Below are 14,539 nucleotides of genomic sequence, written 5' to 3'. Positions count from 1 at the left end.
ACTGCATGGGAGACAGGATGTATGCCTACATCTTGGAAAGAAGGCCTTGTGACTTTGGTACCTAAGAAAGCTTTAGGAGAATCCTTTAATGATTGGTGACCAATCACATTAGGCAACTAAAATGCCTACATCTTGGAAAGAAGGCCTTGTGACTTTGGTACCTAAGAAAGCTTTAGGAGAATCCTTTAATGATTGGTGACCAATCACATTAGGCAACTAAAATGCTTGCAAATGTTATTGGCGAACTACTTTTTCATGGTTTGCATCCACAATAATATGGTTTTGTCCCCAGAAGACAAATTATGGATAATATTACTAATGTATATTTGGCAATGGAATATGCCAAATATACTTCTTAGGACGCCCTTGTTATGCAAGTGGATGTAGCAAAAGAATTTGATATAGTTCAATGGGACTACATAGTTGAGGTCATGGCTGCAATGGGCTTTGGTCGTAAAATGCAATGAGCTATTTTTTGGTTGTATCAAGATAGTACTGCCCAATGTGTTTTGGGTCTTGATCTCTCATGGAAGTGGACATTGCAAAAATCTGTGCATCAAGGATGCCCTCTTACTGCATTACTGTATGCGATTGCCACACTTTCACTTTTGATGTATATGGATGTCTTGACTGCACAAGCGCAACTACATGGTCTCCAGTTACCCAAATGGTTTACATTTTGTGGTCGAGGCTATGCATATGATTCTTTGTTCATGCCTGAAAATGATCCAAATGATCTCAAGTCCATCATGAGAACTTTGAAATTATTTGGTAAAGCGGCTGGACTTTATATCAACTTTTCTAAGTCTAAATTGCTTCCGTTGACTTCTTGTGACTGGCATGCATTGTTATGGCCAGGATATTTTTCGCTAGACCACCTCGTTAGACATTTGGGATATCCACTGGCATGGTATATGTCTACGCAGGATGCCATTCATTGGGTAGTGAACAAATTGAAGGCCAAGCTAGCATATTGGATTCTTTCTACATGGCCTTTACATGTGCGTCTCATAATTGTTCAATCGATCATTATGGCCTATGTGCAATTTTACTTCTTGTTGTTGATTTGGCGTAAAACTGATATTGATACTTTTATGTCTCATGCCTTGGAATTGTTGTGGAAAACCAAGCATCATACGAGAGCGTTGCGTCTCTTGAGACGATCTTTGGTTTGTACACCTAAAATGCATGGTGGACTAAATATACTTGATCTGCATCATCATCTCTCGGCAAGAAAGGCCACCATGATTCCCACTTTTTTTTCAACTTCGGCAACCATGGGCCATAATGCTTGCAGACATGTGTGCTTCCATCAAGACTAGAGCTTATGGCAATTGGCACATTTCTCATTGGGAAGCTGTGCTTAGTAAATTTGAAGGAAAAATTTCGGGATGCCCTTATGCATCTTCCATCCTTCGTGATTGGAAATTAGCCTTGTTTTCTATTCAATGGCATGGTAGAGATGCACTGACTGCTGGGAATTCTCTTCGATTGGAAAGCATTCATTGATCTTCGAAGCATTGATTCGCAATCTCCAAGGATGCTTTCCATCCTTCAAAGGAGGAAAACTCTTCGGGTTTTTTTTAGTGTTTTGCTACCTTGCATGGTTGGATTTGACACTTTCATGATCTAAATGAGGTACTGGGCACTCTGGACTATTTGGAAGGCTAGGAACCAAGTCTAGTGAGATGAGAGGATGCTCTATATGGCAGCTATTTGGGATGAATTTTGGCAATCTTTATTGTTGCTTCTTCTACACTTAAAAGAATTGATCCAAGACATGCATCAATTTTTGAAGATTCTCTTGACTAAATTCAAAGAGCAAGCAAAGCATGTCCTCTTCATGAGGGAGTGGGACCATGTGATCTTCTTCTCTTGTAGGTTAGTGCAAGCAAAGCGTGCTCTCTTCATGAGCGAGTGGGATCATGGGATCTTCTTCTCTTTGAGTCCCACTGGACTCTCTTGGCATCACTGCGCCCTTGATTGGCTGCAATTACTTTACACTTTGTGATGAGGATTTCCGACTTCTAGCCATGATTACATTTTGATTGTTTCATGCTTAATAGAAGTCTCTTTCTTGAAAAAAAAAAACAAATGCAAAGAGCGGCACATCATTGGCATAACAAGTGAAGGCCATAAACAGCTAGCCTATTCATATCGCTTAGGAAGGGTTGCCACATTTCCTCCTTTTTAAGCTGACATCTTACCTTCTTATAAAGGCAGGCATCTACTTCATGGTGAGAATATGAGTACATAGAAGTCTGAATTTTGCTCTTCCAAGTGGTCTTTTGTCCATGCCTAGTTTCATTTCCACAATGGCACCAAAAACTTCTGTTATGGTCACATTATTGACTTGATTTCTGTAACCCCTTTTGAAGATGGGTTTTACTGACTATCACATCAATCTTGGGATGGGCTTTACCATTTCAGGAATGAACATATCACATATTGAAGTTGAACTTTTTTTTTTTTTTTTCCGAGAAAAGATCCTTTCATTAGTTATGTAAAAAAACGCCCGTAGGGCTACAAAAGAGATCTCTCCTGCTCCTAACAGTGAGAAGAGCAGTGAATACAACATGGCAGCCCGGGAGACTCTCCCTTGGTGCTGCAAAATACAAGCATCAGTCTAAAGGACTGAGCGGCTAAATCATACAATGGGGGGGGGAAAGAGCCAAACAGGTGGCCTGTAGTGCCAACGGGGGGATCCCGTGTGTAGGGTGTAGAACGGGCCGCAGCGCCAAGTGGTATGAAAGGCCTGGCGCCGTAAGATCGCCTCATCCGAGTCTCCCCGGATGTGGTCGTACTGTCCTCGCAGGGTGTGGATCAACTCCTGCCAAATCCCCCGAACAGTCTCTGCTGGTGGCTCCAATCTCCCCTCAAAGGCCGTGAAGCACCGGGCCCTCCAGGTGAACCAGATGGTGAGGCTGCTGAGGAGCTCCCATCGTAAATCCCTCTCCTGTGTCCAGCTGGCGGACGAGAAATCCGGTGCCGGAACCAGGCGAGGCTGGCCCCTAATAAATCTGATGGCCTGACTGCCCTGCTCCATCTCATAGCCCATAGCAGGCCCTGACGAAGTCGACCAAGCAGCGGCACCCCACGTAAACATACCCTCTGGAGAGAGGGGGGCCAGAATACGCAGCATCCGCAGCCAAATCTGCTGTGCCTGAGGGCAGTCCCAAAGGCAATGTCTCTGTGTCTCCATAGGGTGGCCGCATCGGACGCAGGCCGCCGGAAGACCGCTGTAAACAAGCCAAGTGCCAACTGCTGAGCCCCTGTGGGCGACCAGCCACTGAAAAGCCGAGATCCTGCGGGCCTGTCGACTAGCCCAGAGCCGAGCCCAGAAATCCTCCAGGAACTCCTGTGATAGTCCCTGCAATCGCCAATGCCCCGCTGCCGCTGGAGAAACCGTCCTCCTCGCCGTCAAGATATGCCGTCCCAGCCTAACAGTATACTGGAAAAATGTGATCTCTGTGGCCTCAAGGGATGCATAAGGATCATGCCACTCGTACTCTCCGGGGTCCCACTGCAGCCGGGCCAAGGGGCGCGCTGCATATGCCCATATGCGCCAATCCGGGAGCACGTCAGCAGGGTCGGGGTCAATATGCCACTTCCGAGAAGCGGCAGCCACTACCCGAATCCTCTGAAAGGTGCACTCTGTAACCAAAGGCGACTCCACCTCCACTCTCTGGAGTCTGCCCTCATCCTGAATCTCATAATAGAGGCATCTGCCATCCTCAGTGCTAGCTCTGACAGCAATCAGGATCTCCAACTGTGTAAAGGCTCCCATCCACCGTGGGGCCACTGGCTCGAGAGGTGTGAACCACTCCTCTGAAAGTGCCTCCTGAATATCATCCCTCATAATCAATCCCCCTCTGAAGTGACTCAGCCTCTCCACCTGGGTCTCCTCTGGTAGACTGCAGAAAGCCTGCCAGTCTCCAAAACTACGAGCTGGGCCTGCCGCTAAAGGTCCCCAGGCTAGACGAGGCCGAGAACCCAGCATATGACCCTGCTCTGTACGAACCGCTGGGCTCCAGATGAGCGGCTGCCTGGCCCGCTCCTCAACACAAGAAGGAGGCCGCTGAGAGAGCCCCGGTCTCAGCAACTCCCAAGCTCTCAGGATACTCAAAGCAAATCTGTCCTCCCATCCTCTACTGAGGCCTGTCCTCCTCATCTCTATGAAGATCCAGCGAATCTCTGGTGCCCAAGTACCCCCTGCAGGAGGCGCCCGGGCCTGCAGTCGCTGCAAGAGGAGCTCTTTCCAAGGCTCAGCGCCTGGAAGCAACCCCCGAACAATAAGCTTCCCCAATAAGGCTCTACTCTGATCGACTGGATCTATAATGCCCAAACCGCCCTGAGCCAGCGGAAGTGTAATAACTGCCCATGCAACCTTTGCCCGAGCTGGCTGACCGTCCCGCCCAGACCACAGAAAGTTCCTGATCAGCCTCTGTACCTGGCTGATGCAAGAGCTCGAGAAAATCCAGCAAGACGTAATGTACCACATAGTCGCTAACAGCACCTGATTTGCCACCACCACCCTCCCAGCCAAGGATAGTCGAGCTGTACTCCAATACAATAGCTTCTTCCGAATGCTCAGAAGAAGCGGGGCAATCTGCTGCTCAGGTGACAAATCGAGGCCAATCTGGCATCCCAAATACCGCACTGCTGTGCCGGGAGGAATCCATCTAAAACCGGGGTCCGGACTCCATGCCAGAGTGGGAGCACTACTGATCCAAAAGGCCACTGTCTTGCGCCAATTGATCAATGCTCCCGAAGCTGCACTAAAAACCTGGAGCGACTGCTCTGCCCGAATAAGATTGGCCTCTTGGCCATGCAAAAATAAGCCCGTGTCGTCTGCAAACTCAGCATCAAGCAAATCCTCCCCCCGGACTGGGAGCTGAAGTCCTCTCAAACCAACCTCCTCTGCCGACAGATACATACTCATAGCCTCCGCAAAGAAGAGAAAAAGGAAAGGGGCGAGAGGACACCCCTGACGGACTGATCTGGTCAGCTCAAAACTCGGCCCCCGACCTCCTGCAATCAGCACCTGGCTGCGAGCTGTGGAATACAAAGCTGCCACCCCTCTGATCCATCCTGGCTCAAAGCCCAGGCGTAGCATAGTGCCCTCTGGCCCCAAAAGGTCCCAATAGCGCATAAAAAAGGCCGGCGTCAGTCCGTCCTCCCCTGGGCAACTATGTCGCGGCAGGACCCTCAAGGCCTCGGCAAGCTCAGTCTCTGACAGAGGCGCACCTAAAACTGTGCGCATATGGTCTGTGACCCTCCTCTGCACATGGGCCCACACAGTCTGTCTGCATACATCTCGATCCTCAGTGGCTGGCTCCGCTGAAAGCAAGTCACTATAAAAAGCAATGGCAATGTCTCTGATCTCCCCGAGCTCAGTAGCTATCGATCCATCCGGTCTACCAAGCTGGCGAACCCCTGCTCGCGCATGACGGGGTCCAGTGATCTCAAAAAACTCCCCAGTCACTCTATCACCAAGCTGCGTCCACTGAGAGGCCTGACGACGATAGTAAAACTCATGTCTCTGCTCCTCTGCCTCTCTAACCTCCTGGCGGGCCTGGCTCAGCTGGGACGCCACCCACTCACATGCTGGCTGCTGCTCCTGAAGGCGCTGTAGCGAAGCAAGGCTGCGTCTCAGCCGTTGCTCCCGCTCTCGAATCTCTCCCAGTCGTGTCACAGCTGCAGCGTGCAGAAAAGAGCTAAGATCAATGAGTCCCTGGGCACACTGGCCCGCTGCATCCTGGTCAGAGCACTGACTATCATGCCAGATCCTCTCAATGTCCTCAGCGAGACTGGGGTCTGCAAGTACCCGCTCTGGGATCCTCAACTGCAAGCTGGGCTCCTGTGTCCCCTCCTCCAAAGTCAATATAACTGGCGCATGATCTGAAAATGAGGTGCCAGCAAGAATGCCGACGGAGCCCCCTCGCTCCCCCAACCAATCGCCCACATAAAAGCGATCAATCCGAGATAGATTAGTCCCTCCCTGCCGGCGATCCGACCGAGAGAAACTAAGACTGTCCTGAGACCGGGAGAAAGCCCCATGCTGCCATGCATCAGTGATCCTCAGTGACATGCAAAACCGGTCCCAAGCTGCAAGCTCCGTGCCGTGCACTGTAACATGACTGCCTCCCACCCTATCTGCCGGGTCCTCAAGCATGTTGAAGTCTCCCCCAACACACCAATGTGCGGCCTCTGGCAATGCATCTGTAACCTGAGTCCAAAACTCTGCTCTGGCACTAGCATGATTGGGCGCATAGATGTTGAGCACACCCAATAGCTCATCATGCATCCTCAGAATGACATACTGTGCTCTACCAGGCACAATGATCCCTCGATCCACAATGGCCTGCCGCCATGCATCTGCAATAACCATGCATACTCCTCCCTGTCCACCCAAAGGACCAAACCCTGCAGACCAGAAAGTGTCCCATCTACCAGGCATCACCGAACCATATCTCCGGATCCTGCTCTCACCCAAGTGGTGCTCCTGCATCATCAGAATGTCAATGCTGCCACCAACCAGGCATCTCTGTAGCTCCTGCCTCAAGCAGCCTCGATAGCGTATAAAGTGTGCTCCGCCAAGGCCCTGTACATTCCATGAGATGATCCTCATGGATGTCCTACTGAGGTGGATGCTGTCTCAGCCGTGCGGCGAGCCTTCGCAAGCGGCTTGGATGGAGAGTAGTCCCCATCCGAACGGCTGCGAGTCTGCCCACCCGGTGTACTGCAAGAATCCCGGATCAGGCGCCAGTGGCTGTGACCCATGGCGACTGCCTCCTGCTCTGACATAGTAACCTCGTGTATACTCACATATCCTGGGTCGCGTGCCAAATCTGCAACTATGCGCACGACCAAATGCCGAATCCCGGATGTATCCACACTCCCGGGATCCAAGAAAAAATGAGCCAACTCCCAAAGTCGGCCTATCACATCTGTAACCTCCAAATCGCTCATGTGGTGAGAAAACTCAACTGCCTGAGTCTTCAACGTGCTGAGAGCGAGCTCTAGAGTCCACTCCCGGTCACAAGGTCCACATAGAGGGAACGAGAAGGCCACCGCTGAGTCTAGTGCCTCCTCCCCGCGGGCCGGAGGTATCACTACATGCACTCGGATGGGTGCTGGCTCATGGGGGCCCTCGGCTCCAAAAAGCCGTGTAAAGGTATAATCAAACGCCTCCGAGCGCTGACGAATGCCGAGGCGACTCAGCCGACTGCGGATAGATGAAATCCGTGAGGCCCTAATCGGCATAGGTCTCCTCTGTGACGCTCGAGCGAGGTCAGTGCTCAGCGCCCTCCGGACTGCAGGTGAGCGCCAGGGAACTGCCAGGACCTCCCGGGAAGGCGAGGCGGGCGGAAGGGGAGGAGGAGGAGGAGAGGGAGCCGCTGCCGAGACCGGAGCGGGGGCGGGAGGAGGCGATGGTGGACGCGAGGCGGTGGGAGGGGGTGGGTGTGGGGGAGGTGAAGGAGGGGGAGCTGGCATCTCCTGGTCCTCGGTCGCTGCAGGGGTCTCCTCCTGAAGGGGAGCAAATCTGTTCCTCACGGGAACCCAGTGAGGCTGAGACTGTGGCTGCTGCTGCAGCGGTATCTGGGCGCGCTGCTGTGGCTGTCTCCCTCGACGGCGCCCCTGTCCAGGCTGCCACTCCGAGGTCTCTGTGGCCTGAGCAGGTGTCCCTGAGGCTGCCTGCCGAGCCGAATCTGTGGGCGGGCCATCCGTGGCCTGCTGCTGTGGTGAGGGCCGAGGTCTCCTGCGAGGGCAGGCCTTGGCCAAATGACCGACCTGCCTGCAAATGAAGCACTGGTTCGGGAGCCCCGAGAACTCCACTCTCTGATCTATCCACCCCCCCCCTATCCTAGGTAGCTGAATGACCTTAGGAAGGGAGGAGATGTCAGATACCAACACTCTGACCGAAGGTAGCCCAGCTGCTCTGGCCACCACTGAAGCTGCTGAGGGGCCCGTCTCAAGAACCGAGCCCACCAATGCTCCGAGCCTTGAGAGGAGCGGAAGATACTCCCGGCGGAGACCAGGGAAACAAACTGTAATATGGAAGAGGCGCTCTCCCTGCTCCGCCGCTGCTGGGTCAAATCCATGCTGCCAAGGCCTGAAGAAAGCCCGAGCACCCCTGATATCCAGAGGACTCATGGCAAGGACCTTGGCAACGCTCTGGGCGGTCTCGAACTCGATCTGATAATGTCCCCGGCCCAAGAGCTGTACATCCAGGATCTTGCCCACATCTGCAAGAAGGCGGGCCTGAAGAAGATCCCTGATCTCCCCTCTGCTGGGGCGAGTGCCGACTATACGGCAGATGGTGGAGTGAGCCTGAAGGCGCTCCACCTCTGCGGTGAGGCTCGCTTCCTCTTCCGGCGAAAGAGAAAGCCTGATGGGGATGACCTCGGGGGCGGGCGAGGGGGCTGCAGAAGAGTCCCTCTGAGGCGAGGCGGGAGGAGTCTCCATCAGAGTCTGAAGCTCAAGCGAAGGCGAGGCGAAAGCGGAAAACCTGCAAGAAGCGGGCTGCACACCAAGAGGCGGAAGGACGGAAGACGATGAGGAAAAAAACAAAAACCCCTAAGGGGAGAAAAGCAGCACGACAGAGGAGGGAGGGGGGGGGGGGGGGCAAAAAAAACGGAGGAGAGGCCCAGAGGGGGGGGGGGCGGCGACAACGCGAGAAGGAAGGGGGCGGGGCGCTGCTGAAGGGCGGCGGGAGAGAAGAAGCGAAGAGGCGGGGGGGGCGAACTGGCGGCAGCGGGAAGGGAGGGCGAACAGGCGGCAGCGGGGAGGGAGGGCGAAATGGCGAAGAGGGGGGGGGGGGGCGAACTGGCGAAGAGGGGGGGGGAGGCGCAGCAGCGAGGAAGGAGGGGGGGGGCGCAGCGGCGAGCAGAGGGGACAAGCGGGGGGCGGAAGGAGAGAAGGAACGCGAGGAGGGGGGGGGGGGAGCGAAGGCGCGCAGAGCAGGGGGAGTCGGGAGCTTCAGCGAGCGGGATTTTTCAAACTGTCCACATTATCCATAAATTTCAAGTTGTTTTTTTATTGAAGTTGAACTTGGAGAGGGTTCATGCATAATTTAGCATCCGAGAAGAAATCTTTGTTGGATATTCTTTCGTTTCATGTGTCTGTTGCCAAATCTTCAAGGAGGGGTTGCAAGGGTGAGTGCTTGTGCATGTTTTTTAGTGTCCTCAAATCGTCTGCTTTAGCATCCTTGCATTCCTCGTCCAATGAGAAAGTTCTTGGATAAGAAGTATTCAGTTGAGCCCCCATGTCATCTGTTAGCAATTCTAATTGGCATTCGTAGAGGTGTGTTCCTAGTACAAACCTGCTTTCCTCTTCCGCATGCACGCTTTAGCAGAGAGGCAAGTGTTCTGGCATATATCCTTTTTCAGGTAGGTGTTTCGTCATGCAGGACATCTTCGTGTACGGCCACACTTCATAAGCCATAGATGCTAAAAGGTTTAATCTGACCCTATTGTAAGAACATCAATACCAAATGAGATAATGCATGATATACCACACTCATGATGGAGAGCATTCTCAATCACACACTCATGATGGAGAGCATTCTCAATCACACACTCATGTACTCTGTTGTGCATCCATGGATGCATATCGTTCATATGAGGGTGTTCTAAGTACCATACAAGTAATACCCATGTGGCGTTATGTCTGCATTGCCATTAGATGAATTAGCACCCCAATCAATGTCCAATGCATCACATTTATCCATAATTAGTCAGATGTAAACATGGTCCTCCCATGTGCACTTGACTTTAGATGTCCATACATGCCTTAAAAAGGCCAAGGTAGAAATTGTAAAGGTCATATAATGCAATCGTAAGAAAACCTCAACATGTATATGGAGGAATCTCTTTAAAACTCCCATTCAAGGGGCATAATTGCAATCATGCAACATGTTTGCAATGGGGTTTATGAATTCAAACCCTGGGGTTTAACTGTGTGGATGTTCTTAAACCTCAAATGCATTAAAGTGGAATTTTAAGCAGTGTTTTACTTTTGATTTCTAAGAAACATTTATATGCTTAGGCAATGGTTGCTCGAGGAGATCTTGGGGCAGAGCTCCCGATAGAAGAGGTTCCTTTGCTTCAGGTAAGGTGTAGGTTATCATCTTTTTAAGCATCTGCACGTAGGTGGTTTTGGACTGATCAAAGAGACCTAATGAAAACATTTGCCTTCTTCAGGAAGAGATTATCAGAATGTGTCGGAGTGCAGGCAAAGCAGTGATAGTGGCGACTAATATGCTCGAGAGCATGATCAATCACCCTACACCTACCCGAGCAGAAGTTTCTGACATTGCCATTGCAGTACGTGAAGGAGCTGATGCTGTAATGTTGTCTGGAGAGACAGCACATGGAAAGTAGGTTTTGGCCATCTCCGTTTATGCGCAAGGCTCTATACACTCGCAGCTTATAACATAGGCCCTGTAAAGCTTTTTTCCTGTGAACATTTGATGTTGCATTCTAGGTATCCATTGAAAGCTGTGAAGGTGATGCACACAGTCGCCTTGCGTACAGAGGCAACCATGTCTGAGGGCCAGGCCCCAGCAAATCTTGGGCATGATTTTAAGGTATTTTGACTTATTCACAGGAAATTTACTAGATTCCATTCCACCAATCTGACTGTCTTGGAAATTGGTTGTTTGATTAAAAGCATGCAAGACTTGAAGACAACTATTGTGTAATAGCATTTGATATGCAAGGTTTGGAACCCTCTTTAAAGTTAAAACTTCTTTCTATCACAACAAAAAGACTTGGCAGTGTTGGCTTATATCTAGGCATGGTATACTGCTGGAGTCCACTAGACCCCTTTCATATTGGGAAATGTCTAGGCTGGTGACATAGACAAAAAAGGTGTTACAAAGTATCCAAGTGTTACACTGATCTTGGTAAAAACAACAAAATAAAACACTGAAAAAAGACTACTAGCTACAAATACAAGTAGCATCCTCAGGAATACAATAGCACGATGACACAAGGTCCAAGGAACATCAAGCTAGGGTGGCTGGTGGAGAGGTCTCATCATCATTCTCAGGAAGTGTGTAAATGGCATCAATGTCCACATGTCTTGTGTGGGCATCCCTATATCGTTGGAGCATCTCCTGATTTGGAGCTGACAGGTTGAGCGCCTATGCACCCCAGTAGGTCTTGGGTGCCTAGCTCGCTCCTATGAACCACATGGTCTACGGTAAACCCGGGGAACCGGAGAGGCTCTTTTGTGCACTGTCTGACTTGTCTGAGAGGTGGTGGGTCTTGGGTGGGTTCCTCTCTTAGGCGGTAGCAAGAGGCTTCCTGGATGTGGGAGAAAAAGCTTGTGATCTGAGGCTGTGAGGTATCTATGCTGGGACACTGTCGGCATGATCCAAGCAGCTGGTCCTTGTGTCTACGCGACTCCAGAAGTTAGAGCTCAAGACAACGCTGATCCGGATAGTCAGTAACTGTGGATAGTCAAGTTTAACAGAGAACTAAAATGCAGGTTTAATAGAGAACTAAAATGCACAAAATTAAAGATGCAGAAAACTAAACTAAGCTAAGAACAGAAAATAAACGAACATGCAAAAAATTGAAACTGTAAAAATTAACCTCAGACAACAAAAATTATCCACAAACAGAATGACAGAAATGCAAATCAGGCCTCTCTCTTTCGCACACAAATTGAAATTGGCAGGTTTAGCGCCTACCTCCAATCCTTCCCGTGTGTTGAATCCTTGTCCTGACCTCAAGGGAGAAGCGTAGCTAGCCAATCGCACTCAAATTGCAAGACATATAAAGAGAATTTAAAAACAGATTAGTCTTAAATAAATACCAAAATTAATCCCAAAGCTTGCTCTCCTATCCAACAGTTTTGCAATCGATTGGAGCTTAACAAGGAGTGGTAGTGTGTGTATGGTGCTCAACTAATGTAGGCACTCGCTCCCCGGCAGCGGCGCCATTGTAGAGCGGTTCTCTCTACCGTGCAATATAGTGCTCATAGAGTACTACCGATCAATAAATGTGTTAAGAAACACAATGTCAATCCGAGGACTCTACCCGATTAGTGCATGAAGGCTTATCCCATGAGGGAGAGCTCACATACACAAACCACCACTTGACGATTCAACTATTCAACACCTCAATCAATCTCTTAATCCTTTAAATCCACTACACTAATCAAGAGAACAAGCAATGCATGGCAATCTCTTAATCCCATTCAAACATTGATTAAATCTTAGCTTTCCCTAATGCGTGCAAACCCATAAGCGTGCATCTACTAACCCACAAGCTTAAGTAAGCATAGAATGTAACATTCACAAACCCACAAGCTCATAGAGAGAGTCTATCCATGAATAACTCATTGCCAATGAAGTGGGCAAGAGCTTGCATCAATGGAGACTACACACACACACACTACAAGCATGCAGCATACACAAGAGAAAGAAAGAAGCATTCAACTAATCATAGATTAATCTACTTCAATGGTACTAAAACAAATTAAGAGAAAGAAGTGGAACTATACTCATTGGAGCTTGATGCTCATTAGAGTACAATAGAGAGAGTTAGAGAGTTGCCATAGCTAGAGAGCTCAAGAGCTTCACTCAAGAGCTTCACTCAAGAGCTTTACTCAATAGCTTATGAGAATGGCCAAAAACGTCTCCTTTCTTTAGCTAATATCTCTTTTATAAAGATGTCACTAACCCTAACCCTAGGCCTCTTTCACACATGGGCGGACAACCCCGTAAGTGAGCCTTGCTTAATACACTTAGAACTCTCATTTAGAACCCACATTGACAAAAAACGATTTACATTGCACTTCGGCACAAAAATATGGAAAAATTATATATGTCTTTATGTTCCCATGGCTACAATCCCGCTCTCTCGCATTAATTGCTTCCGGCCTCCTTCCATAATCCGTGTTCCCGTGAGTGTTCCCGTGGAACAATGGCTTAGCAAAAAGCAGCCCACTGTTGTCACATCTACTTGTGAGGCTGAGTACAGGGTAGCCTTTATAGCCACAGTAGATTGTGTATGGCTGAGGAGATTGATGACTGATCTTCGTGAGTGTCAACAGACACCCACCACCATACTCACTGACAGTCAGAGTGCTATAGCCGTGGCACGAAACCCAGTGTTTCATGCACGCACTAAGCACATAGAGATTTATTATCACTATGTCAGAGAGAGAATTCATGCAGGGGAGATCGCAGTATATTTCTGCTCTACACAGGACAATGTTGCAGATTTGTTCACAAAGGCGTTGCCTCGAGAGAAGTTTCAAGCTTTCTGCAAAGCTTTAGGCTTACTCTCCTATAGAGAATGATCTGCTATCGACCTTGTACAGGTTCACATTGCCACTACAGGGGGGTTTATTAGTATATGTGCTATGAGTAGTGCCACTTGTGAACATGGGCTAACCAAGGGCACTTTTCTTCCTTTGGGTTTTTCCCCTTGGATATTAGGTGTGAAAGGACACCACACTTATTTTATTGTATTATGATATTGTGGAGACAACTCCCTAGCTCCACTCATCTTGTATTCATCCACTTGGAGTAGGTATCACTATCTCTCTCACTCTCTTGAGAGCTTCTTGTTGTGTACATGTGTGTGTGTGTGTGGTGCGTGTGTGTGTGGTCTCCCTGCGTGGTCCATCAGCCTCGATTCCATCATTTGCTGCTCCCGTGAGCACCTGGTTGCCTCGCAGCTTCAATTCGTCGTCGAAATTGCACAGTAGACTGCTTCGCCATTATCCCAATCGCCTAGTTCTGCATTTTGGTCGCCGAATTTTACTTCTGGAGTGCCCGTCCCTTCTCGTGGGTCCACTGCGACTGTTCGCTAGTGCCTCTGCAGTGCCCTCGATTCTCTATCCAGCCACTGGATTCTCTGCGTTCTCTGTCCTGATCTCGCCTTTCTGCACCGACTTTACCTAGTAGCTTCTCCATCGAATTTCGCTTGATCCTAGCTCTTCCTCGCTGTTCATTCCGTGACGCTTCCTAGCCTCGACATCCCCTTTCCTTCCTGTGTATAGCTTCAGCATCGTTTAAATCTATCGTTGCTAATCTATACTCCCTCTTCCATCTCTGTTTTATATCCTTCATTGCTTTTACAAATTTCTGTATACAGCTTTCTTCCAGGTGTCTATTATCTCATCATGGCTTCTCCTACAAAATATTATGCTCATAAAAAACAAAAGCAGGCTGTGGGTCAGGATCACCCTGTGCATGAGACGCCCGAGGCTGGGCTGATCTATGAGGTAATGCATGAAGGATTTCAAGATACACGCAAGAATTGGAAAGATCCTGTTCCTATGGTGGGGCTTGCAGTGGATGTGGATGAAATTGGTGGGGCTTGCAGTGGATGTGGATGAAATCATAGATCCCATTCGAGAATATGCGAAGCATGCTGTGATTATCTTTTTTCCAGGCAGGAAGCCTGTTGCTACTGATGTCGAGAATTGGTTAACACGGACATTGGGTGGTTGTTTTGTTCGTAAAGTCCACTATGTGGCAAGAGGTTTCTTTGAGGTCATTATGGTGGATGAGCAC

General features: G+C 49.5%; 1 protein-coding gene across 5 annotated transcripts in view; it reads left to right on the top strand.

Moving 5' to 3' along the window:
* The window catches only part of LOC147603962 (pyruvate kinase isozyme G, chloroplastic-like), a 61,031-nt gene that overhangs the window by 32,982 nt on the left and 13,510 nt on the right, over nucleotides 1-14,539 (top strand). For all 5 annotated transcript variants that reach the window (XM_086796280.1, XM_086796281.1, XM_086796284.1 and 2 more), the window contains 3 exons: nucleotides 10,051-10,113; nucleotides 10,206-10,381; nucleotides 10,489-10,591. In XM_086796280.1, the coding sequence (XP_086652406.1) occupies nucleotides 10,051-10,113; nucleotides 10,206-10,381; nucleotides 10,489-10,591 (342 nt within the window). The remainder of the gene's footprint in view (nucleotides 1-10,050; nucleotides 10,114-10,205; nucleotides 10,382-10,488; nucleotides 10,592-14,539) is intronic.

This window comes from Cibotium barometz, chromosome 63, assembly GCF_041138505.1.
Source record: "Cibotium barometz isolate CiBa-2024 chromosome 63, ASM4113850v1, whole genome shotgun sequence".
NCBI classification, from domain to species: Eukaryota; Viridiplantae; Streptophyta; class Polypodiopsida; order Cyatheales; family Cibotiaceae; genus Cibotium; species Cibotium barometz.
Note: the sequence above shows the minus strand (reverse complement) of the source record. Positions and strands in the feature narration are given on the sequence as shown.